Genomic DNA, 27,681 nt, shown 5'->3' with positions numbered 1-27,681 from the left:
GGGGTCGGCCACAGATATTCCAAATCTGCTTTGCTGCGTAACCCTCTTCAGGGGCAGTGGCTGTGATGCTGAGAAAGATTAATAGAACTTATGTCATCATGTTTATGGGGCATAAAACCCCCAACTGTGGATTAATGGATATCTTGGTGGAAAAAAATACATTTTCACTCCTTTATGCCTTGATGGGTGAGCTACAGTTGGCATCAGTAGAAATATATAGAGAGATTGCCTTCAGAAGGTCAGTTTTTAAAGGACTTTTTTGACCTCTAAGTCAGTGAAAATGGATTTTTGATTGTTGACCAAGACAACTGTAACAAAAGACTTTCAATCTTAGAAAAAATTCTTGTTGAAGTATCATATTCAGAGACGAACACCGATCGTAAATATGACTTTTCACAGACTGAACGCATCTATGGAACTAGCACCCAGATTGAAAAACCAGGATCCCAGGCATTTCCCTAGGTCCCTTTTCACCAACCCTCACCCCGGAGTAATTTGCTATATTAATTTTTAACACCATTGGTGACTCTTCCTATTTCTCTAACATTTTTAAACTTTATAGAAATGGAACCATCCAGTGTGAACTCCATTTTTTTCTGGATTCTTTTATTCAATATTTTTAATTTGTATTATTGTGTGTAGTTATAAATTTTCAAGTCTTTCCAGTTTGTGTATCCCCTTGTATGCGTGTGTGCATGCATGCTGAGTCATTTCAGTCGTGTCCGACTCTGTGCAACACTCTGGACTGCAGCCCACCAGGCTCCTCTGTCTGTGAGATTCTCCAGGCAAGAATACGGGAGTGGGTTGCCATGCCCTCCTCCAGGGGATCTTCCTGACCCAGGGATCAAACCTGTGTCTCTTATGTCCCCTGCATTGGCAGGCAGGTTCTTTACCACTTGCGCCACCTGGGAAGCCCCTTCTATGAATGGATCACAATTAATTTATTCATTCTACTCTTTGTGGTCAATAAGTAGCTTCGATGTTGGAGATAACTACAAATTAGTGCTGCTGTGAATGTTGCAGTATAAGTCCTTTTGTAAACATACGTGTACATTCTGCTGGGTGTCTGCCTAGGGGTGGAATTTTTGGGTTGTAGGGTATGTACATATTCAGCTCATTTAGTAGGTACTGCCAAATAATTTTCCAAAGTGACTGAAAAGCAGTATATGAAAGTTCTTGTTAATCCACATCCTTGCCAATATTTGATACTGTTTATTCACTTTAGAAAGATTTCTAAAACTTTTAAAACATCATAGTTTACAGATACCATCGTTGTTTCTCTTATGAAACTAAGAAGCACCCTGTATAAAAACATCACTGCTGGGCTCAGGCACCTTTATATTTGGCATAGTTTCATTGGATAAGATGGCAATCGGTAACAATAAATGACTCACCCTTTGTGTGGCTCTTTTCTACTTTTTGTAAAACATCCAGGCCCCTCTTTAATTCTGTACTCAGGTCCTCTGACAAACGTAAATGAAAGTCTTGTGTTTTTCCAAAATAAGTCATTTTTTGTTTTGGAACTAAAGTACCCTTGAAATACATCTGCCATAAACTTGCCTTTTAGTCAGGTCTGTTTTCCTTAACTAGTACTCTGGGAATATTTACAAAGTTCCTGTTATGCGTCAGGACCTACACGATGCAAAGATGAGCACTGATGCAAAGATGAGCATCACCCTAGTCTTCGTAAGATTCTAGTTTAAGATTGTCACGAGAACTACAGTTACGTCATCAATTCCTAATAATGTTAATGTCACCTTTTATTTAAGCCTGAGGACCCATCTGAGTTTACTAATAACTTGTACGTTAAAAAAAAGAATGTGAGTCATTTTAAGTACAGAAGTTTCTTTAACTACCAAATATGGCCTACATACTTAAGGAAGTTCACCAGGAAGAAAGGCCAGGACCAACCAAGGTCTACACTGAAGAAAGTCACTGGACTCTGAGTAGCCTTGACAGGTTATACCCTTTCATAAAGGAGCCTTTTTATTATTCTTTGCCCTGTGTCATGTTCCTCACCATAATATCCAACTAAAGGATTTAAAGATTACATCAGTTGAGTGTAATCAGGGAAGCAGAACTTAACGAGAGATACGGAATAAGGGTTTTCTTATAGGGATTAGAACTTATTCAACAGTGAGAAACTGAGGAAGTCAGTGTCCAGAAGGGGATGACTTCTGGCAGAACAGAGAAGACCCCCTAACTAGGGCCCAGCAGAGGGAGATGCTGAGCACGTGTGTGGAAGGTCATAGCCTCCACATCTGACCAGGCCTGGAGCGTGTGAGCAGGGCAGGAGGGTCAGGAGCACAGCTGGATGCCGAACGGAAGTGAGCAAAGATGAAGTGGGAGCCACAGGAGTGAAGAGGAACCACAGGAACAAACTGCGCATCCATGTGCCTCTCGGTGCCCGGGACCCCAGACCTGCTGTAGTGAGGACAGAACTCACTTCCAGCTCGGCCTGTTGGCTAGGCCTTTTGCACATGAATTCTCCAGGACCTCTGATTCTTGGGGCACAATGATTAGGTATGAGAGTGAGCATCCCAAGAGAAGCAGGCAGAAACTGTTATCACTTTTCACGACATGGACCCAGAACTCACATATCATTTCTGCAAGGGTTCTAGGCACTCCCAGATTCAAGAGAAGGAAATATAGACCCCACTTCTCAATGAGAGGATGGTCAGCATTACATCTTAAGAGGAACCTGAAGGATGGGGTATCTTGCATGCCATCTTGGAAAATACAGTCCGCCACAAGTGGTGACCAATACCCATAATGAGTTTATAAACACAGAGCTTGCCAGCTAAATGAGCTCTTATCCAGCAATAACCCCAAGCATATATATGTGTATGAGAATACACGCACATATGTGTATATAACAAGTACTTGGCAAATGAGGTTAATTCTTGGATTTAACTTGCTTCCAAGATATTTTCAGTGTTATGCCTAAGGATAAGGGCAGAGAACTGGGCCACCCAATTAGTTTAAAGTAAAAGTACTTTTCCCTCATCATCCATCTTCTCTCTGTGGGGAAAAAAAAAAAAAAAGAATAAATCAGGCTGCTGAATTTTGGACCCATACCATTTCCATGGTAACAAACTCTAAAATGTTAAAAGGTGGATTATAATTCCATGCAATATTTAAGAAATCTGGATTTAGTCTGTAGTGCCTAAAAGTACACTTAGTAGCAGTGAATAACATTACCACTAACCCTCCCTTCCCCCCAACAAATGTACTCCACACACACACACATGCAACATAAGTGTTGTTTGTTTTTTTAATTCCACAATTTATATTGCGGACATAAAAATAAGAAGAAATGAGTACAAATGAGACTGTCTGGCTTGGCTTGTTCTTCTTAGATCTGCTTTGAACCAAATTTTCTTGTTTTGATTTTGATCTCAATTAGAAGACTTTAGAAATAATCCGATCATTTGAAGCCTGGAGAAAAAAGCCAACCATCACAAGCACAGAAGTGAGATTTATTATGGTGTTTGGAAATTATAAGTAGTTTACTGAAGCTGAAGAGTAGAGTATGTCTAACACAGAATCTTACTTGTTAAACTTATTGTACTGAACTATAATTGACTTACAATATTGTGTCAATTTCTGCCATACAGGAAAGTGATTCAGTAATACATATATATATTCTTTTTCATATTATGTTCCACTATGATTTATCACAGGATATTGAATATAGTTCCCAGAGCTGTACAATAGGACTTTGTTGTTTATCCATTCAATATAAAATAGTTTGCATCTACTAATCCCAAACTCCCACCCCACCCCTACCCTGCCTCTCCTTCCCTTTGGCCGCCACAAGCCTGCTCTCCGTGTCTGTGAGTCGGTTTCTGTCTCATAGATAGGTTCGTCTGTGTCATAGGTTAGATTCCACATGTAAGTGATATCGTATGGTGTTTGTCCTCTTTCTGACTTAGTATGATAATCTCTAGGTCCTTCTATATTGCTGCAAATGATATTATTTCATTTTTATGACTGAATAGTAACAGAATCTTATTTTTAATATTAGGATTCCTAATTATGATGTATTTCATAATATAGAAAGGTGTAGAATGAGTATAGAAAATGATATCTATGTACCTACCACCATAGTTAATAGTGGTTACCCATCACCATATTTTTTCTTGAATCTTTTTTCTTTCTATATAAATAAATTATTCACTATTCAGTTAAAGCCTTACCAGTCCATCATGTGGACTTCCCTGGTGGCTCAGATGGTTAAGCATCTGTCTACAATGCAGGAGACCTGGGTTCAATCCCTAGGTCGGGAAGATCCCCTGGAGAAGGAAATGGCAATCCACTCCAGTACTATTGCCTGGAAAATCCCATGGACAGAGGAGCCTGGTAGGCTACAGTCCATGGGGTCTCAAAGAGTCGGACATGACTGAGCGACTTCACTTCACTTCAGTCCATCATTTTACCTTCCCTCCGTTTCCAGAAATCATCATTGTCTTGAAGTTCATATGCAATATTCCTACATATGTTTCTGGAAGTTAGTGCTTATGAATGAATCTCTACACTCTTGTATATTTGTGTTTTAAAATTTTGTATAGTGGCATCAGAGCATGTATGTCCTTTTGTAACTCATTTTTAACGCTCAACATTATGATTTTTATCTTTAGCTACAGGGCATAAACACACCATAGGGAAACTGGAGGTGAGCATGCAGTATTGTACAGATAGTTAATCACTGATTCAACTAAATGTATACATAACCTGGGGAGTGAGTTGATGGTGAGTTTTTGCATTTGTCGAAAATGTTAATGCCATGTAGGCAGGACTGGACACTAGAAACTCAGGTGAATAGAGGGAAAGGAAGGCAGGGTTATTTGTACCCCAGTCCTTCCATTTCTGAAGGCTAGGTGCTTTCTCCACCCTGTGGGAACAGTGGCTGGGGATGCACGGTTTTTGTTAAACCAGTGACTGCAGGAGGAAGTCCACTTAGCTGGGGGTATAGCCTTGTGCAAGGATCAGGAAGCCACATCTCTGAGCCTCCATCAGGGAACCCCGGTGATTGTTCGTGTCCTAATTCTCTCCCTACCCTCCCAGTCACGTAGATCGCTCTCCTCCTAGGAACTCTGGGACTTGGCTCATGTGACTCTGTCCCTACAGGCTGGGAGAGCTGAGAGGTTGGGAAGATGAAATCCATTTGGGTTTTTTCCTGTGCTGTCACACATACACCCCACTTCTGTTCCCTACTGATGTTCCATTCAATTGCCAGTTGCAATTTGATGGATGGAGTAAATTTTAACTTTTTGTACATTGTTAAAATAAAGGAACAAAGGGGGTGTTAGTTTTCAAGACACAAAATTGAGTCACTGATTTAACATCAGATATCCGTGAGCTGTTAGGTGTACCCCATCTCTCTTCTCTGGTACCAGTTACTCTAGGAATGTCTCAGAGAAACTCCTTACATGCAGAAGCTCTTGAAACAGAAAACAGGGACCGTGCAAACATTTTACTTCTGAAGTGGCATTTCCTTATTCAGTAATAACCTACCAGATTAGTTACATTGGCCTCATGTACTGTCAGCTAATTACAGTTTATTTCTGCTGCATTTCCAAGTATGTAAAGCTAAAAGCAAGTGACTGCATGCAAATTATACTGTGTGAAGCTTTTTGGGTCATGTTCAAATACTAACAGTTTTGATAAATATATTTGTTTAACAAGGGTAGGACAAAGAGCTCTCTGTTTACTGACATACTTTATTGTCATTCCGCCGTACACCTCTCGTGTGGCTGTTTAATAGAACATAAAAGTCTAGGTATCCTGGTGGAATCTCAGATCTTATTTATAGCTTGCTGCAAAGTGGCTTCTTGTCATTTATTATTTCTTATTTGATTTATGCAACATCTTTCCACCAAATTGCCCATGGGTTTATTTACATAGAGAGTGCATTTACAAACACACATACGCACACTCACATACTCACATGTGTGAACTTCACTCAGTGTTCTCATAGAGTTAGCAGTATAGCAGCAAGAGTCTGTGAGAGGGTCTTCCGTTTATTTTTTGTTCCAAGACCATATTCTGGGAATGCATTTACCTTATTTCCTCTCACTTTAGGTATCTCTTGTGTGCCCCTAGGTGGATCGGATCATCTTCTGTGTCTTCCTAGAGGTCGACTTTAAAATCTACAAAAAGAAAATGGGCGAGTTTTTCCCAGCAGGTGAGTAAAGCAGTTTGTTTCCCCTGAAATTGGAAGGTGAAAACATGAGGGCGTCACTTGCAGTTCTACTACTTTATTTTGCCGCCTACATAGTCTTACAAGTGTGGTTTCCATACACCAGTCACATCTGACAACCTGTGTTTTCCTTGCTAAGATCTAAAGGAGGCGACAGGAAATCCAGGCGTGATACGTCCTGCTCTGGCCAGGTGACTGTGTTGTCTTGGGAAACGTGGTTCATCTCCTGAGTCTCAGCCCCTCACATCAGAAGTGAGGGGCTGGACCAAACGGTATTTTCTCTTGCCCCAAATTTCATGTCCTATGATTTCTTCCCCACACTTGTAAGTCATCCAGGTCTAGAAATTGTACGAAACCCATTAATATTTGTAGGCACAATGCAGATTATTACTGCATTCCATCCCTCTTCTCCCCAAATTGCAGTGGAGAGAGCAGTTCTTTCTAGGGCAATCTGAAAAAGGTAGGCTCTCATCTTATTTCATACTACTTTTTAGAAAGTAGGAGAAACCTCAGGGTTATTAAAGAACCTTGAGTAAATGATTTACATCCATTGAATGTGCCATTAACTGTTCTTGGTTCATTTGAATATCACCCCCACTATCCCTCTTCCAGCCTGTGAATACCTCGCTATTTTCGTAGTTCCACTATGTCCCAGTACCCTATGTACTTTTTTCAGCCATAGTAAAGACAGCTCCCAGGTAATTCAAATTACCATGAGAGTTCCAAAAAACAGCAAGGAGACATAAGAAAGTCTTCTTAAGTGATCAGTGCAAAGAAATAGAGGGGAAAGTCAGAAAGGAAAAGACTAGAGATCTCGTCAAGAAAATTAGAGCTATCAAGGAAACATTTCATGCAAAGATGGGAACAATAAAGGATAGAAATGGTGTGGACCTAACAGAAGCAGAAGATGTTAAGAAGAGGTGGCAAGGATATACAGAACTACACACAAAAAAAGATCTTCATGACCCATATAACCACGATGGGGTGATCACTCACCTAGAGCCAGACATTCTGGAGTGTGAAGTCAAGTGGGCCTTAGGAAGCATCACTATAAAGAAAGCTAGTGGAGGTGATGGAATTCCAGCTGAGCTATTTCAAATCCTAAAAGATGATGCTGTGAAAGTGCTGCATTCAATATGCCAGCAAATTTGGAAAACTCAGCAGTGGCCACAGAACTGGAAAAGGTCAGGTTTTCATTCCAGTCCCAAAGAAAGGCAATGCCAAAGAATGCTGAAACTACCGCACAATTGCACTCATCTCACACGCTAGCAAAGTAATGCTCAAAATTCTCCAAGCTAGGCTTCAACAGGACACGAACTGAGGATTTCCAGATGTTGAAACTGCATTTTGGAAAGGCAGAGGAACCAGAGATCAAATTGCCAACATACTTTGGATCACAGAAAAAGCAAGAGAATTCCAGAAAAATATCCACTTCTGCTTCATTGACTACGCAAAAGCCTTTGACTGTGTGGATTACAACAGACTGTGGAAAATCCTTAAAGGGTTGGGAATACTGGACCACCTTACCTGCCTCCTGAGAAACCTATATGCAGGTCAAGAAGCAATAGTTAAAACTGGACATGGAATAATGGACTGATTCCAAATTGGGAAAGGCATACATCAAGATTATATATTGTCACCCTGCTTAGTTAACGTCGAAGCAGAGCACATCATGCGAAATGCCAGGCTAGATGAAGCACAAGCTGGAATCAAGATTGTGAGGAGAACTATCAATAACCTCAGATATGTAGATGACACCAGCCTAATGGCAGAAAGCAAAGAGGAACTAAAGACCCTCTTGATGAAAGTGAACGAGGAGAGTGAGAAAGCTGGCTTAAAACTCAACATTCAAAAAACTAAGATCATGGCATCTGGTCCCATCACTTCATGGCAAATAGATGGGGAAGCAGTGGAAACAGGGACAGACTTTATTTTCTTGGGCTCCAAAATCACTGCAGATGGTGACTGCAGCCGTGAAATTAAAAGATGCTTGCTCCTTGGAAGAAAAGCTACAACAAACCTAGCTGCTGCTGCTGCTGCTGCTGCTGCTAAGTCACTTCAGTCGTGTCTGACTCTGTGCAACAAACGTAGGCAGCGTATTAAAAAGCAGAGACATTACTTTACCAACAAAGGTCCATATGGTCAAAGCTATGGTTTTCCCAGTAGTCATGTATAGATGTGAGAGTTGGATCATAAAGAAAGCTGAATGCCAAAGAATTGATGCTTTTGGTGTTGGAGAAGACTCTTGAGAGTCCCTTGGACTGTAAGGAGATCAAACAAGTCAATACTAAAGGAAATCAATCCTGAATATTAATTGGAAGGACTGATGCTGAAGCTGAAGCTCCAATACTTTGGCCACCTGATGTGAAGAACTGACTCATTGGAACAAACCCTGACGTTGCGGGGGAGAAAGGGATGATAGAGGATGAGATGATTGGATGGCATCACTGACTCAGTGGACATGAGTTTGCGCAAGCTCTGGGAGATGGTGATGGACAGGGAAGCCTGGCGCGCTGCAGTCCATGGGGTCACAAGGAGTTGGACATGACTGAGTGACTGAACTGAACGGATGAACACTGTGGTGCCTGCCTTTCAGAAAGATTTTTTTGAGGTTTTCATGTCCATCTCAAGTGGTCTTTCATCTAACTAGTAATTCTGGCAGGTAGGAAGGTGTGAATGAAGGCTGCTGGTGCGTGTCACCCTCTTAAGCAACCTTTCATAGCCTCATCATAGAGAGGATGCCCCTTCCACCCTCAGATCAGGATCAGTTGCCTAGCTACAGAAAATGCTGGAGGTGTTCCACTCTGTGCAGATGATCAAGATGGGCTAAGTTCTCCTGGGTGATCTGAAGTCTTCTGTAATGTTATACTTGAAAGGTGAACCTGCTAAGTGTATTTCATTTGGGACTTTACAGTGTCCCCCTAACTGGAACATAACGTCAATCCAGAGAGACTCCCATGTGATGAAGAAGATCAGGGCTGTGATCTTTTTTCTCTTTTTCCTCCTCCTCCTCCTTCCCCTCCTTGTTTCACTTGCATTCATTTTTTTCAAACAACTCAGTATTTTCCAGAATATAAAGCACATAATAGCTGTTTAATAAGTAGCTGCTGATATGAGTTGAATTTAATAAATTCTTCTCTCCATAATCTCATGGCTTCTTTCTGTTTCAATCTCCTTGTTCCATCTTCTCTATTTCCTGTATAATCACAGTGAGCAGATTTCTGTATTTTAAAGTCTTCTTAAAAGAAAACGTCCATTCATGTAAAAAATGCAACTGGCTATGGTATGTGCTTGTAAATGTCTTGTCAACACCACAGCATGATTTATAAGATTTTATAGATTTCAGATTCCTTGATATATTTGGCAATAATGACATCATATTCATTTTGAAACCTCTGAAAATGAAAACTTGTTTTCACTCTAACATATGAGAAAAAAAATAATTGTATAAGTATAATGCATTGCTGTTAAAACAAATCTATCCATCAGCAGGTGTTTCCAGTGATGCAAAGCCAAAAATCATATTACAGGTTTTAAAAAATGGGACAGTTTTAGTGATCTAGAATGTGTTAATAGCTATGCAAATAAATTGTTGTTTGAAAATTGCTACTTTAAATAAATCCAAAATGCATCTTAGCACTCGAGCGAGTGAAATAATAATAAAATCATTCTCAGTTTCACATCAGTGCTTTGAATCATGCCGTGCTCATGAAATTATTTCTATTACATATTTATAATAGTAAGTACATTTTTAAACTAAATGTCAAAATCCTCCTATATTGTTCAGTATTTCTGCAATGCTGAGGCATCAGCCATTTGTAAATTCTAAATATGAAATAAAAGTAACTTCTAATAGAATATGTGACTGCTAATATAGATGATATACATTATCTGTCCATAATTTGAATTTATGGTTAATTCATGACCATACTATCTTTGACTGGAATATAATTTTTCTGACTTGCACATACTCCCTGGACTGATTTCAGATTATCTAGCTAGTCTTCTTAACCCTTCCCAATGCAGTAATGATCATAGTTTAGGGGGAAAAGTCATTTTTATGTTAAACCAGATCTCTGTGTTTGGGGATATTTTGGTCCCATATCTTTAAATTTCATAATGGAGACTAAGGCAAAATGAATGAGAAAACAATAGAAGTTAGACTAGAAATGATCATAATAAAGATACAGCACATGCATAACTACAGCTTGGTGTTACTAACAGGCATAATAGCTAGCCTTATGGATTGCTTTCTATCAGTCATAAGATACATAGAGTAAATCAGTTAAATCTTCATAACTCTGAGAAAGTCAGCACCATAGCAGCCCTACTTTTTCGATATGGAAAATGATGCACACTTCAGAAAAGTGAGACATTCAGCTAGGGACTAACAGAGCTGTATTTTAAAACTGAGAATAGTATCTGTCACCACACAAGTAATAAGAGGGTCTTCTGAGAAGGCTGGGGCCAAATCCTAAGAGGCACCTGGAGCATCGAGAAAGTCCCCCTGATTTCATCTGATTCTCATCACTTTTCAAATCTGCTAGGCTTCTCTTCCTTCTAATATCTGAGTTTTTCCTCATGAAACCACTCTAATATGAGTCAAGTTGGTACCATATTACAGATTTCAAAATCAAATTCCATCTAACTCATCCAGGTCGTGTGGTACAATTTTCTGTAGATAAGTGGTCACTAGGAAGTCAGGGATCACGGGAGAAGATGGAAAAGTGTCCGTATTAGTTTATCAGCGTTGCCATAATAAAGTGTCACAAATTGGATGGCTCAAACAACTGAAATTTATTTTCTCACAATTCTGAGGACTAGAAGTTCAGCATCAGGGTGTTGGAGGGGCTGGTTTACTCGCCAGCCTCTCTCCTTGGCTTGTTGATGGCTGTCTTTCTCCTGTGTCTTTGTGTGGTCTTCCCTCTGTGTGTCTTTGTCTCAGCCTCCTCTTTTTACACGGACATCATTCATATCGGATCAGGGTCCACCCCGGTAAATTCATTTTAATTTAATTACTTCTTTAAAACCCTATCTCCAGGTAGTCACAGAGAGTTCAGTTCAGTCGCTCAGTCGTGTCCAAGTCTTTGCAGCCCCATGGACTGCAGCACGCCAGGCTTCCCTGTCCATCACCAACTCCTGGAGCTTACTTAAACTCATGTCCATTGAGTTGGTGATGCCATCCAACCATCTCATCCTCTGTCATCCCCTTCTCCTCCTGCCTTCAATCTTTCCCAGCATCAGGATCTTTTCAAATGAGTCAGTTCTTTGCATCAGGTGGCCAAAGTACTGGAGTTTCAACTTCAGCATCAGTCCTTCCAATGAATATTCAGGCCTGATTTCCTTTAGAATGGACTGGTTGGACAGATGGTTAGGGCTTCAAAATATGAGTGTTGGGGAGACACATTTATCCCTTAATAGAGCCCATCAGGGAAATGCATTAGGAACTTTGGAAAAAAGAAACCAGCAACAGGTTTTTTTGAACAGTTGTATGGCTTTCTGTGGGTGTAGTACACATGACTTTTTCTTTCTGGGAGTATTTGTTAGAAGTCTGATGTGGCAGCTTATGGAGTTATCATACACTTTAGTTGCAAATAATTTATAGTTACATGTGTCATTTCATAGCCTACAGCAAGTAATATTTGTATGATTCAAGTCAGAAATCTCTTTGTTCTTTACATAAAAAGTTTGGATTTTTCAGTGGGTAGGATTTATTTTGTGTAATTTTCAGTGAATATAAAAAACAAAGCATAAAAACACAAGTTCTGATCTTGAATGTGGAAGTCAATTTTTTTATTGGACTCTTAAGTCCTAACAGAGAATTTAAGGACATTAATTTCCTTCAGAATAAGAATTCCGATTCTCAGTTTTGAGATTAGATCAAAGAATCCTTATGTTGGAAACTTGAAAGATAGGGTCAAGTCACCACCTTCCCTTTTTGGGGAGGGAAAGTCAAATTTCTTTACTGTAGGGTTTCCCAAATAGTGGTGATTTTGCGCTTCCGAGAACAATTGGAGACATTTTTGTTACTCACGACTAGAGGAAGGGAAGTGCTACTGGCAACTAGAGAGTCAGTGCCAGGCATGGAACTCAACCTCCTGTGATGCACGAGACAGCCTCACAGCAAAGACTTCTCCGACCGCAGATGTCAAGAGTGCAGAAGCTGAGAAACTCTGCTCTACTGTGACCGTCTCTCTCTCACCATTCAGGCCACCAAAGCAGGCTTTGCCTTTGGATCGGGTTTATTTCTACTTGCTAATACCTTACCCAGACTTAGCTGGATTCTGAACCTGTGCCTTCACCCTGACCTTTGGCTCCCTAGATTCACAACCATCTCCTGGTCTAGTCTTCTGGGTTTGCCTTCTCCCCATTCACTCTGGACCCACAGATTTCTTTGCGTGTGCCTCTGCTGCCCCCGCCCCAACTGCCTGGTTCTTCCAGCCCCAGCCCACTCCTGGTATCGCTCATTATTGCTACGTAGGAGATCTGATGTAGTAATCTCAGAAAGTGTGGTTAGCTGTTATGTAGTTTTTATACACCTAACGAATAAGTGTAGAGGTGAAGCTAATAGGCAGAACAAGGAAGAACAAATTCACCAATTATTCTCTCTACATACCTCAAGCAAAAGTTATGATTTCTTTGGCTAAAAGTTTTCACTTTTATCAGTGACCATTGGATTAGTGACCATTCATTGACAATATTACCTTGTGAGCTCACAAATACATTTGATATTAGAAATCTTCAATCCCCTACAAGTATCCAAACTCAGTTGACTCATTCACAGAGAAACTATGACTAAAAAAATTTATCCATAGTCTCTATTGTTTGACCCTGAAAGTGATTAGATTTCTCCAATTTTTCTTCCAAGTATGAAATTTATATAGCTTATACACAATATTCATGTTGACTTATGCAGAGTTAACTATAATTAAATATGTACCTTTCAAATAGTAAGTAGCTGAGAAAATTAATAAAACAGAAAAATGATTCCAGGATGAAGTTGTATTCTTCTTAAACCTGCCACTTGTCTCTAAGAGGAAGATTTGCTTTAGACAGAAAATTTCATTTGTGTTTGAGTGTGACTCAAAAACTATTTGAGAAAATCAAATAGAAAAGAGGCTGAAAATTTCACTCTCTTTTTGATAGACATAGCAAAATAATGATCCATTTGACCCACCAGTATATTTGGGAGGCATTTCCAAGTACAGAATAAAATGATAAACTTTATAAAGCTGCAAAAATATTCAATGCCTTAAAAATGAGCTTGAGAAATATATTTGTATTAATATACACATATAGAAACATGTGTATGACCTGTATAAAGTTACTAGTAGATAAAATTAATAGACATAGAATTATGAATGTTTATAAATTATGAATTTTACTAGAGATGATTTCTGCCCTTAAATATAGATTTTTCTTTGTTGGATATAACGCAAAACCATTTGAATGAAAAAGTCAAAGCATAAGTCAGGTTTGAGAACTCTACATTGGCAACCTGCTAAAAATTAAACAGATGACAGTGGTTGCCTAAATTGCATAGGTTTTATTCAAATATTGACAGACATATTATTAATTTATTTTATTTGAGTGAGCAGACATATTTAGGTTTTATGAAGGAAACCCCAAATATAGATTTTGATGAGAATTGTCATATCTTTTAACATATGACTATTATTTTCTAAACACAACAAGTCAAGAATCTTCTCAGTCAGGTTCCAATTATTTCAACCTCCTTGCTGCTACTGCTGCTAAGTCGCTTCAGTCGTGTCCGACTCTGTTCGACCCCAAAGACGCCAGCCCACCAGGCTCCCCTGTCCCCTGGGATTCTCCAGGCAAGAATACTGGAGTGGGTTGCCATTTCCTTCTCCAATGCATGAAAGTGAAAAGTGAAAGAAGTCACTCAGTCGTGTCCGAGTCTTAGCGACTCAATGGAATGCAGCCTACCAGGCTCCTCCATCCGTGGGATTTTCCAGGCAAGAGTACTGGAGTGAGGTGCCATTACCTTCTCCGTCAACCTCCAAATATAAATTAAATTGTATTAATACAAATACATCTTTCATTAATTTTCCTGACCATGTGTTTCTGTCATTTATCTCTGTCTAAATTATATACATTCTTGCAGTTTGTCTTCAGCTGAATTTTTATGTTATGATTTCTTTTTTAACCTTTATCTTGTCTCATCAATGGAAAGGTAAATTTGGAGCAAATTGAGACCATTTCTGATACTCTGTTGTACTTCCATAATCTGGAAAATTTCAAAATATATATAGTAGGTGTTCATTAAACTAACAAAAAGCTACCATGACTTTTTAAGCTAAAACAAATAGCTCAGTTGGTAAAGAATCCACCAGCAATGCAGAAAGCCCTGGTTTGATCCCTGGGTCAGGAAGATCCATTGGAAAAGGGATAGGCTACCCACTCCAGTATTCTTGGGCTTCTCTTGTGGCTCAGCTGGTAAAGAATCTGCCTGCAATGCAGGAGACCTGGGTTTGATCCCTGGGTTGAGAAGGTCCCATAGAGAAGGGAAAGACTACCCACTCCAGTATTTTGGCCTGGACAATGCCATGGACTATACAAAGTCCATGGGGTCACAAAGAGTTGGACACAACTGATTGACTTTCACTTTTCACTCAAGTAAAAGATCTTTTTTTTTTTTTTTCAGAAATCCTAATCTAGATAAAGGAACAGCACTTCTTTTCATATATTTTTTGTCATAAGGGAAGAATATGTCTCTAAAAATATCTTTCTAAAATTATATCCTCTAACAAATGAATATGATTTTTTAAAATTTATACCTGAATCTATTCTTCCAAAGCTAAGAAGAAAAAGGTACAGTCAGCCCTTCATATTCACAGCTTCCATATCTGTAGATTCAACCAACCTTTTTTAAAATATAAAATTTTTGCAAGTCCTTCAAAGCAAAACTTGAATTTGCTACATGCTAAGCATTTACATAGCATGTACATGGTATTAGGTATTATCAGTATTCTAGGAATGATTTAAAGTATATGAGAGGACAGGTGTAGGTTACATGCAAGTAATATGCCATTTTGTACAAAGGACTTGAGCGTCCCTGGATTTGGGTATCTGCCTAAGATTCCTAGAACCAGTCTCCTTCAGATACCAAGGGTTTGACTGTATTCACCCAACCTCATTTTCATCTCCCTTCTCACTCATAAGTTTTTCTCATACACCATCAGTATTATATGTCTCCTGTGTGCCCAAGACTTTGATCACTATTGCATTTAAAATACAGTTCTCATAAGATCCTGAAGTGGTAAGTATTATACACAAGAGTTGGAAGACAACATCAGCAAATAATCAAGTACAACACTGATATAGTCATAGTACCAGGAATTCTAGGCAGATACATATGAGGACCAGAGTGGGTAAGCTAAGTTTCATGAAGATTCTAGTACCTGTAGTGAGCTTTAAGAGATGAACAGAAGGGAATTCCCTGGTGGTTCAGGAGTTAGGATTCGTGCCTTCACGGCTGAGGACATGGGTTCTCATCCTTAGTGAGAACCCATTGAACTAAGGTTCAATCCTTAGTGAGGAACTAAGATCCCTCAAGCTGTGTGGCACAGCCCAAAAAAAAAAAAAAAAAAAGGATGAGTAGGAGCAGAGATGTGATGTCAAATGTTGTGTAAGAGACAGAGGAAGAAGGGCAGTTCAGATGGGAGAATCAGGGAAAATAAGTAAGATGCTTCTATCAAACGTGTGAATCCTTGACTCAGAAATGTTGACATCCATCACCATGTAATAGCTAGTTGGGCCTGAGAGTAAGCCTTTCAGTGGGATTAAGGAGGGTTATTTCATTCCTAACTAGAGACTGGCCTTCCAACAAGAATCCTATGGCATAGGTTCATCAACTGATTTTGGGGGGATAACAATGAACAGGACACTGAAGAAAGCTCAGCCAATTGCCCCAAATCATGTAGATGGGTATTTCTAACCTCAAATCCTTCCTGCTATGCAACACTTCTTCCCATAACAATTCTGAAAATGTGGGCAGTTGTTCAAAGCTAGATTTTCTGCTAAGAAAGTCATATGTTATCTATCTGTTGTAATAGCGCTGGAGTTTCTGAAGTGCTAAACATGCCTCCAGCCACAGGGCATGCCCACATGTCCTTTTCCTTCCTCTTCTTACCTGCTTCCCAGTCATCTGTTTTCCAAGAACATCAGTGAAGCATGGGGCACCATGATCTGCTATGGTTTACTTTACTCTTGCCATATCAACACAGTGGTCAGAAGGCCAAGTTTGAAGGCCTTGGTGGTGATAGGCATGGTGAAGATCTGAAAAACCTAACTAATAACTAATGAAGAGCTTGGTACGCAGTCAAAGCCATCTGCTTGTTGGAAGAAAACCTCTAGGCTTGTCATCACAAACAGTCTGTTCCTGAGACAGCCTCCTCAGAACTGTGGGACTTTGTGTAGGTTGTTTAATCTTTCCACGCTTCACTTTTGTCCTGGGCACAAGCGGTGATGGGACATTTCCAAACAGAATGAATAACAATGTAAATGAATATTCAGAGAGACGTCTAGACCAAGGATTATGCATTTAAAAGATGCCTGTTTACTTCTTCTTATAATTTTAAAAGGAGGCATTTCAGTCATTGGACCATGTTTTAAAATACATATAGCTTCTAGAAAATAATATATAGAAAACTTCTTATTGTAATATAAAAGTAGCACAGATTTGTAGTAAAAAAAAAATGTAGAGAATCCAAAAGAAAAAAATACAAATAATTTTTTACCCTATAGTTCAGAGATGAATGAGATTTCGTTGTTTATCCTTTAGGTCTTTTAAAATGCAAAGTGAAAACAACCAAAAATGAGTCTTCTAACTCACAGTGTGTCACATAGCACAGATCGTGAAGCTTTTCTCATGTCATTATATATTGTTCTGTAACAAGGAGATCCAACCCGTCCCTTCTGAAGGAGATCAGCCCTGGGTGTTCTTTGGAAGGAATGATGCTAAAGCTGAAACTCCAGTACTTTGGCCACCTCATGCGAAGAGCTGACTCACTGGAAAAGACTCTGATGCTGGGAGGGATTGGGGGCAGGAGGAGAAGGGGACGACAGAGGATGAGATGGCTGGATGGCATCACCGACTCAATGGACATGGGTTTGGGTGAACTCCAGGAGTTGGTGATGGACAGGGAGGCCTGGCGTGCTGCGATTCATGGGGTTGCAAAGAGTCGGACACGACTGAGCAACTGAACTGAGCATAATCTTAATGAACCCAATGTTTACCCAAAATTGTATTGTTGAACTGTGAAAATATCATTGCAAATTATTCTCTATTTGTTGATGAATGACACTTATAGAAGCACGTCTTTATAGGTAAACATTGGCATGTATCCACAATTTTTTTAGAAACCTTTCTAGAAGGAGTATTACTCTTTCAAAATGCATAAAAAATCAAGATGCTTCTGATAGTAATCGTCAAATTGGCCTTTGTGTTTACAAGCCTGTGAGTGAGTGGCGTGTACTCAGGAGTCACCATTCCCAGAGGCAAGCATGTGAACACTGACACCTCACGTTGAACAGCCTTTCAGGCTAATGTCCTTTCAGGCTAATGTAACAAAAATCCATAAACAGGAGGCTCATAAACAACAGAAAGTTATCTCTCACAGTTCTGGAGGCTGGAATTGTGAGACCATAGTGCCAGCGTGGCCAGGTTCTGGTGAGGACCCACTCCTGAGTTGCAGGCGGCTGTTTTCTCATTGTGTCCTCATGTGGTGGAAGGAGAGTTCTCTGGGGTTCCTGTTATAAAGGCATGAATCCCATTCATGAGAGGTGCACCTTCACAATTAATTATCTCCCAAAGTCTTACCTCCTAATACCATCTCACCGGGGGCTAGGATTTCAAAATATGAATTCTGGGGGAGCACAAACATTCAGTCCATTGCACAGAATTTATATTCTCATAAGCAGTATTTAAGATTTTACTATTTCCTTACTCTTCCAAGTAGTATACATTCTCATGTTATCAATTTTATACATGAATTAAGCTAATTAATGGATAACAAAGTGCATTTCTTTTATTAGTAGTATAGCTGATCCCTTTTTCAGTTGTTTATTATAGCTCAAAATGTCCTATGTGAAATGGCTAATCATATCTTTTGCATATTTATACTGACTATTGCATATTTATCTTTATTGATTTGTAAGAACAATTTGTATACTAAAACTGTTAATCTTTTCAAATGTATGTTGCAAGTAGCTCCCCGGTTAGTCATCTGTCTTTGTGACGTTAGTTAGCTCTTATTCTTTTATGACCAAAACAATGAGGAAAGGTAGGCATAAAGACAAAAGAAAGAGGAAAGGAAATGTGAAAAAGAGGAGGGTGGAGAATGGAAAGGAGGGAGGAAGGGGAGATGAAAGAAAGAATGAAGACTGAATAAAAGAAAGCAAAGAAGAAACTTTTTATACAAGAGAATGAAGTTGAAAATTAAAAACTCAGGAAAGACCTTGATTTTAAGCCTAGATACTTGACCCCTTAGGAAATCACTATGTCTAAATGGAGTCATTCTTAGTTCTACTCCTCAGATACTTTGTATGCAAAGCCATCTGCTTCCTGATTTACTAGATATGGGAGGAGGAATGATGCCTTAAACCCCCCAAAGATGCCTTCAACCCCAGAATCTGTAAATAGGTTAACATTGCAGAGGGGAGATAAGATTGCAAATGAAATCAGGGCTGCTGATTAGCTGATCTTAAAATAGGGATATTATCCTGACTTATCTGAGTGGGCCAATGTAATCACAAGGGTCCTTAAAAACTGGGAGGAGACAGAAGAGAGTCTGAGGGAGACATGACTGTGGAATAATGTTCAGAGAGATTCAGCCTGTCTGGCTTTCGTGATGCAAAGGGGGCCGTGAGCTGAGGAATGTGCGTGGCCTCTAGCAGCTGCAAGGTTGAAGGTACAGATCCTCCTCTAGAGCCCGCAGGAAGGATTGCAGCCCTGCCAACACCTCGTTTAACCCAGTTAGGTCCACGTCTGACTTCTCATCCACAGGACTGTAACATGATAATTTTGAGTTGTTGTAAGGCACTAAGTACATAGAAATTTTTTACAGCAGCACCAGTGAACTAATTCATCAGTTGTCTTTGAATAAGTAAAGGGAACTCAAACAAATTGTTGACCCGGTCTGAATTGCACATTGTTTTTATTTAAAATGGCACATTCGGTGCATAGAAAAATCTATAGAGTGAAATAACTCAAAGTTTTCTTTAATTATGGATATTTACAGGGACTTGGCACTTTTGTGCTCATTTGTACATTTTTAATGTGCAGGTCGCATTGATGCTTAGAATTATGCAAGACCTGCTTTCTGTAATGTGCATAAAGGAGTTGACTGCGTTCTTAGGAAATGGGGTACTAACCATTTCCACTTGATGGGCCTCAAAAGCTACAAACACATTTTGCCTTCAATGAAAATCCAGTGAAGTGTTGCTGTAACCAGGCAACCCGAATGCAGGAACAAGCAGCAGGCCTAGACAGAAAGCCATCGGTCTCTTCAAAGGGGAAGAATGTGCAGTGTGTGTAGCAAATGCTGATAAACAGCAGAACAAATAAAGACCTAAGGACACAAGCCTTGACTAAGCAGAGTTTGATCTCATTAGGGAGTTCTGATAAAAGAGAAGGCAAAATGCTGCTGGCAGAAGGGCGGATGCTGTAGGCATCTGTACAAAAAACCCCTACAACGTGCTTCAGAAAGACTCCTCAAAAGTCCTGGGTAGACTGCTTTCTGCTGTGTAGTTGAAAACATTGAGGCAGGTGTGGGAAAAGTAACAGTAACTTTTGAGAATAGTGTATAAATGAAATAATTTCTAATAAGACACAGAAGTAAGAATAAACAATAGAGTAGGTGAAAATCCTCCAACCTACATGACACCGTATGCGTAGACCTGACTTGTGCCCTCAGCCACATCTTCTTTCCAAATTTATTTTACTGAAGGGCAATTGATTTACAAAGTTGTGTTCATTTCTGCTGTACAGCAGAGTGATTTAGTTCTGCATATACATATAATATTTTTCACATTCTTTATTATAGGATGTTGAATATAGTTCCCTGTGCTATTCAGAGGGCCTTGTTGTCTGTCCATTCAATATATAATAGTTTGCATCTGCTAATGCCAAGTTCTCACTCCATCCCTCCCCCACATCTCCTTCCCTTTGGCAACCACAAGTCTCTTTCCTAGGCCTGTGAGTCTGTTTCTGTTTCAGATAAATTCATTTGTGTCGTATTTTACATTCCACATGTAAGTGATATTATACGGTATCTACCTTTCTCTGTCTGACTTGGTCTGTCCATGTGGCTGCAAATGGCATTATTTCATTTTTTTTATGGCTGTGTAGGCAATGACACCCCACTCCAGTACTTTTGCCTGGAGAATCCCATGGACGGAGGAGCCTGGTGGGCTGCAGTCCATGGGGTCGCAAACTGTCAGACACGACTGAGCGACTTCACTTTCACTTTTCACTTTCATGCATTGGAGGAGGAAATGGCAACCCACTCCAGTGTTCTTGCCTGGAGACTCCCAGGGACGGGGGAGCCTGGTGGGCTGCCGTCTATGGGGTCGCACAGAGTCGGACACGACTGAAGTGACTTAGCAGCAGCAGCAGCAGTATTTCATTCAGGAGACCACCAGTTCAAATCCTGAGTCAGGAAGATCCCCTGGAGAAGGCTACCCAATCCAGTACTCATGGGCTTCCCTGGTGGCTCAGACGGTAAAGAATCTGCCTGCAATGTGGGATACCTGGGTTCGATCCCTAGGTTGGGAAGATCCCCTGGTGGAGGGCATGGCAACCCACTCTACTATTCTTGCCTGAAGAATCCCATGGACAGGGGAGCCTGGCAGGCTAGTCCATAGGGTCACAAAGAGCCAGACATGACTGAGTGACTAAGCACAGCACAACACAGTATTTTATTCAGCCGGTGATGGAAATTTAGGTTGTTCCCATGTGTTGGCTGTTGTAGATGGTGCTGCTATGATCTTTGGGTTGCATGTATCTTTTTGAATGATAGTTTTGCCCAAGTACATGCCCAGGAGTGGGATCTCAGCCAAATATCTCTGAAGAGGTGTCGATCTCCTTCACTTGCTATTTACTCAGCAGTCCACAGCAATTATGCGGTTCTCTCTACCCTGCTACAGCTGCTGTCCTTGTGGAGGTTATCAAAACCTGTTGGGTGGGTGGAGTGTGGTTTTTGAAACCAGTGAATATTTGATCACGTGACTCCATGTGACCCTTTGCAGCCTTTATTTCACCTGCCTGGGCATCCTGTCTCCACTTCTCTCTGTATCCTCACTGCACACGACCATCTCCAGCCAAGAGTCCCTCAGCATGTCTCACTCAACACATCTAAAACTAAATCCAAAGACTCCCCTTCCCCATCGCCCCACTCCTGAACCCCATATCTTAGGGATTGGTACCATCATGTACCTAGTTGGCCAAACCAGAAACAGCAGAACCATGCAGTTTTCTGAGCAATGCCTTTTACTTATTGATTTATTTATAAATGAATGAGCTTTGAGTGCTCCTCTTAGGTCAATGACCAGGTGGGAGAAGGAGAAAAAAAAATTTTTTTGACTTAAAAAAAAAACTCTCTCCTGGCCATCTCAGGGACCTTCCATAAAGTAAATTTAGCAATTTGTGAGATCCAGGGGGCCCAGGTTTTCAATGTAATGCAAGATACTCTGTGAGGAATTCATCTTTATGTCTTTCCTTGCTTCCAATTTCTGCTTTGTCAAGTTTCCCAAGAAGCCATGAGGATACCCTTATCTTTCCTACTTCATGGAAATCCTGAAAAGTTTGGAGCATTGTGTTTTTGCTAATGCTATCTCCTTTCTCTGCAAATGCAAACTGCTCCTAGAAGCTGTGGATAATGAATTATTTAAAAAATAAAGGATAAATAAAAAGCCTGTGCTGTGAAAATTAAGCCTTAGGAGAGAGGACTTGGGTGCTCATGAAATAAAAGCCGAGATCACTGTAATTGTTCTGCTTTACAGACTTGCCCATATGCGGGGGTGTCCCTGAAGTTTTGACGACAGTATTGTTTTATCTATTTCACTTGCCTGTCATTTGTTTTCCCCCCACCTCCACCCACCCCCTGCCTGGGAGTGGAGAGGCTGCCTTAATAGTCCATGAGGGTAACTTTCCTTTGTAACACACTCCTTTGTCCATGCAACCCACAGGTCTCTTTGAATGAAGCTGGAGCTTCAATGGACATGTACATGTCCATCCATGTACATGTCCCTCAGCCAATCTGAGGGTCCTGGCCATGGACCATGATAACCATGCCTTCCAGCTATGTGTTAGCTGGGTGATTTCAAGCATATGTTATCTTATAAGGAGAAGAACTGTTTCTTGCTCCCAGAAACCATGTGGTTTGGGTATCCCTTACCAGCATCAGTATTGGTTAAGCATCCAAGTTAGCTTAGCTTGGATGTAAAGTGAGGCAGCTACTGCTTTTGAAAGATTCTCCTCCAGTGCACAAGTAGTACTTTGGAATATCAGCTTATATGAGCATCACCTGGAGGGCTTATTAAAACACAGAGTGATGGGTCCCTCCCTGAGAACTTGTGATCTTTAATGGGACCCAAGAACTTGCATTTCTAACAAGTTATCAGATGATAATGCCAATGACGCTGCTGGTCCAGAGACCACACTTTAGACTGAAGTTCTTTGGGGTTTTGTAGTTTGTCTGTTTTCTTTTTACTTCCCTCAAAGACTGCATTAATTATGGGAACTCTAGGTAAGTAGAGAAGAGGCAAACCCTAAGTCATTGCAAAACCTGTGGTATACTTTGTCTTTCAAGGAAGCGTGGGACCATTTGTTATTACTATTTACCTTCTCCAAAGACAGATATCTTTAAGCCAACAATCTTTCATATCAACTCAATCTCCCATAAAAGATAAAGTAGATAGCTGTGAAAGTAGGTAAAATGCTTCCTTATGAAGGGGTTTCTGAAGTGTACAGAGCTAGGTGTTACTGAAAACTGGTTGTTTTTCATACTTGTACTTGATCTAAATAAGAACTTTAGTCATATTTGTACTTTCTGTGAAGAATTCAACAGGTTAATCTGATAGTGAAATGAATACAAATTGTATCCATTATGAAATTCATATCAAAGAGGCCCCTTCAGATGAAACTGAGCCTTAGTCTCTGGGTGCCCTTGGCAGAGGAAGTGAAGTGAAAGTAGCTCATCGTGTCTGATTCTTTGCAACCCCATGGACTATACAGTCCATGGAATTCTCCAGGCCAGAATACTGGAGTGAGTAGTGGTCCCCTTCTCCAGGGGATCTTCCCAACCCAGGGATTGAACCCAGGTCTCCGCATTGCAGATGGATTCTTCACCAACTGAGCTACCAGGGAAGCCCCGGCAGAGGAAGGAAAGAGGATTTTCTGGAGTTGGCATTTCTGAACATACAGAATAATACCAGCTGATGGATTGCTCTCTATTTTGAAATGGTATCACTTTGGCTGAGAACCTTATATTTTATTTTTGTCCTCTAACAAAGAAGTAGGATGCTTAAAGAACTGTTAAAAGGGCAGCTCTCTGCCCATGCTCCAAACATGTCTTAACTTCTTTCCAAGTTTGAATGGCATGACTCCCATCTCCATAGACTATCATCTTCTTTTATACATTGTCTTTTGGTTCCAGCTTTTGCTTGGAAAAAAAAAAAATTATTGCTAGAAATGTGTTGAATAAAAATGGCTCCAGTGAGCACATTACGTAGAATAATGTTGTACTTGTACTAAACTGGATTTCATTAATAAGTAACAGCACATTAGGTGCTTTGCAGACCAAAGGACTCTTGCTTGATTGTAACACGAATACCAAAATATGAAGGCATTTTTAAAGTAAATTTCTCTCATAAAAAAACAAGTTATCACTCAATGGATGGTATGTTACTTCTCTGCTTAAAGTTGTTTGGTTCTCAGGATACACTTTAAATGCTTCAACCTGGTGTAGTAATCAAGATTCTTCAGAGAAACAGAACCAACAATATAGATATGGAAAGAGATGTGTTATAAAGAAATGGCTCCCACAGTTATGAAGGCTAACAAGTCCCAAGATCTGTGGTGGGCAAGCTTGAGAACCAGGAGAGTCGATAGTGTAGTTTCAATCCAGATGCGGACAGGCTTGAGACCCTGGAAGAGCCCTTGTTCCAGTTTGAGGTCAAAGACACAAGATATTCAGTGTCTCAGCACAGAGGTAGGTAATCTGGCAGAAAGAGTCCCCTCTTACTTAGGGGAGGGTCATCCTAACAAACTGGATGAGATCCATGGGGGGACAATCTGCTTTACTCAGTCTATGGATTCAAATGTTAATTTCATCCAGAATCCTCCTCCCAGACACTCTCAGAATAGTGTTCAGCAAATGTCTGGGCACTCTACAGTCCAGTCATGTTGATACATAAAATTAACCACCATATTCAGCATGGACCAAAGAAGACCTTTCAATAGTAGTACGGATCATTTTATCCAAAGTTCTGTAAATTCTCCCTTTAGCCATTAAGAGCTAGTTTTATTGCCTTCAAAGCATCTTGAGTGGTCACATCCAAGTGTTTTTAGCTGCATTTCCCTCTGCTTGAGCTCCATTAACCTTGTCTTACTTTGAATACCCAACCCTCTCCCTGACTCCAGAAGCAGACTTGAAACAAAATTCAAGTGGAAATCTTTACACCAGCAGGGGAGTGAGAAATGTCATGGAATTACCCTCCCCTCCAGGGCAGCCTTTTACAAAGTGACTGGCAGGATTTGCATACAAGGCTTCCAGCTCCCTTGCTTTCTGGTTTTGCTTTCCTATGCCACCCACCTCTTTATGAGGTCTTTGAGGGAGGGGAGTGTCCTCTTGTATCTCCAACGCCTCCCATGGTTCTGGCACATAGTATTGGCCAGTACATGGTTAGCTAGTACATGTAGTAATAATAATGACTTGATGACAGTGACAGCCAGTATTTATTGAATGTTCCTTCTGTATAAGCACTTTACATGTATTACCAACTCTAGAAGAATGGTAGTTTTATCATCCCTATGCTATCAATAGAGTCTATTTTCAAATATATGCTCTGAGGTCACATTTTCTGAGAACCCTTCCCAGTAGCCTTGACTAGAAGCATCCATCCCTCCTCTGGCACCTTTTGTAATGGCAATGATTACTCTGCATCATATATTTGAATTTCTCTGCATGTCTTAGTTTCCTTACTCTTGGTAAGTTTCTAGATAAAGTTTTATTTAAGTGTCTGATTTATTTTTGTGTTTTCTATTTCGCCAAACACAAGCCTTGCACATAGTTCAGTTCAGTTCAGTCGCTCAGTCGTGTCCGACTCTTTGCGACCCCATGAATCGCAGCATGCCAGGACTCCCTGTCCATCACCAACTCCGGGAGTTCACTCAGACTCACACCCATTGAGTCAATGATGCCATCCAGCCATGTCATCCTCTGTTGTCCCCTTCTCCTCCTACCCCCATCCCTCCCAGCGTCAGAGTCTTTACCAGTGAGTCACCTCTTCGCATGAGGTGGCCAAAGTACCTAGTATGAGCCTTGCACATACTAGGCTACCAATTAGTGTTTATCAGAAAGACAAATGGATACAAAGGGAGCAATTGAGAGATCTTTGACATTTCCTTTATTTTCCCCTAGAAAATATAGTCTTTTCCATCCCACTCTGAGATTCCACAGGGTCTGTTGTCATAGAGATGATTCTATATATTTTAGGCAGTTTTGGAAAAAAAATTCTATTTTAATATATTAAGTTTAGAAAAAAATATGTGAAGAGTTTACTTTGTAGAATTTAGGTAATCATTTGGTTAGAAAACCACATTTCCAAGAAATAGCTATTCTTCCTCCTAAAATTATATTCATAAAAAGAATGAAAAAAGAAATTATGTAGAAAATCACAACTGTTTCTAACAATCTGAATGAAAGAAATTTTACTTCTTTGAAATGTAACTGTGGCCATCAAGAATTATCTGTGTAACACTTCAAATTAAATGCATTTTCCACTTCTGCTATTATATCTCTGCTGCTGCTAAGTCACTTCAGTCGTGTCCAACTCTATGCGACCCCATAGACGGCAGCCCCTAATCTTCATTAATAATTAACACTTTGAGAAATGGTATATTGAATAAATCTGGCTAGGAAGTTGCAAATCTTGACTGAGTCCCTTTGCTTACAGACCATCCTCTAAATACATGCTGTCCTGATATGCAGGAAACACTTAGAAAGTATAAACTAGGAATTCTCCAGTTTGGCTAATACAAAATGAGATAAAAACAAAACAAAAATCACAAAAATTTAATTCAGCAGAAATTTCTTTCTCGATTCCAATGTATAAGCAATTGGATTAGGTGCCATGGGAGACAAAAGAACACAGATGTTTTTATCTTTGTAGGATTTATGATCTAGAGGTGGGCCTATGGAAAACAGATAGTTTACGAGTTACTAGGCTGTGGGAATTGATGGTAAAAATAGCTAATACTTAGCCTTGGAATACGGAATGAAACAGGGCAAAGGCTAACAGAGTTTTGCCAAGAGAACCCACTGGTCATAGCAAACACCCCCTTCCAACAACACGAGAAGACTCTACACATGGACATCACCAGATGGTCAACACCAAAATCAGATTGATTATAGTCTTTGCAGCCAAAGATGGAGAAGCTCTATACAGTCAGCAAAAACAAGACCGGGAGCTGACTGTGGCTCAGAACTCCTTATTGCCAAATTCAGACTTAAATTGAAGAAAGTAGGGAAAACCACTAGACCATTCAAGGTATGACCTAAATCAAATTCCTTAAGATTATACAGTGGAAGTGAGAATTAGATTTAAGGAATTAGATCTGATAGAGTGCCTGATGGACTATGGACTGAAGTTCATGACATTGTACAGGAGACAGGGATCAAGACCATCCCCATGGAAAAGAAATGAAAAAAAGCAAAATGGGTGTCTGGGGAGGCCTTACAAATAGCTGTGAAAAGAACAGAAGTGAAAGCAAAGGAGAAAAGGAAAGATATACCCACTTGAATGGAGAGTTCCAAAGAATAGCAAGGAGAGATAAGAAAGCCTTCCTCAGTGATCCTTGCAAAGAAATAGAGGAAAACAACAGAATGGGAAAGACTAGAGATCTCTTCAAGAAAATTAGAGCTACCAAGGGAACATTTCATGCAAAGATGGGCTCGATAAAGGACAGAAATGGTATGGACATAATAGAAGCAGAAGATATTAAGAAGAGGTGGCAAGAATACACAGAAGAACTATACAAAAAAGATCTTCACGACCCAGATAATCACGATGGTGTGATCACTCACCTAGAGCCAGACATCCTGGAATGTGAAGTCAAGTGGGCCTTAGAAAGCATCACTATGAACAAAGCTAGTGGAGGTGATGGAATTCCAGTTGAGCTATTCCAAATCCTGAAAGATGATGCTGTGAAAGTGCTGTACTCAATATGCCAGCAA

The 27,681-nt window shown here is 40.1% G+C and overlaps 1 protein-coding gene across 1 annotated transcript in view; it reads left to right on the top strand.

Moving 5' to 3' along the window:
* Positions 1-27,681, top strand: part of MACROD2 (MACRO domain containing 2) — a 2,254,506-nt gene that overhangs the window by 2,088,474 nt on the left and 138,351 nt on the right. Inside the window, exon 8 of the mRNA XM_010844154.1 lies at positions 6,106-6,187. Coding sequence (XP_010842456.1) covers positions 6,106-6,187 — 82 coding nt within the window. The remainder of the gene's footprint in view (positions 1-6,105; positions 6,188-27,681) is intronic.

Source organism: Bison bison, unplaced genomic scaffold (genome assembly GCF_000754665.1).
Source record: "Bison bison bison isolate TAMUID 2011002044 unplaced genomic scaffold, Bison_UMD1.0 scf7180017864196, whole genome shotgun sequence".
Classification (NCBI taxonomy): Eukaryota; Metazoa; Chordata; class Mammalia; order Artiodactyla; family Bovidae; genus Bison; species Bison bison.
This window is presented reverse-complemented; position numbering and strand designations above follow the sequence as displayed.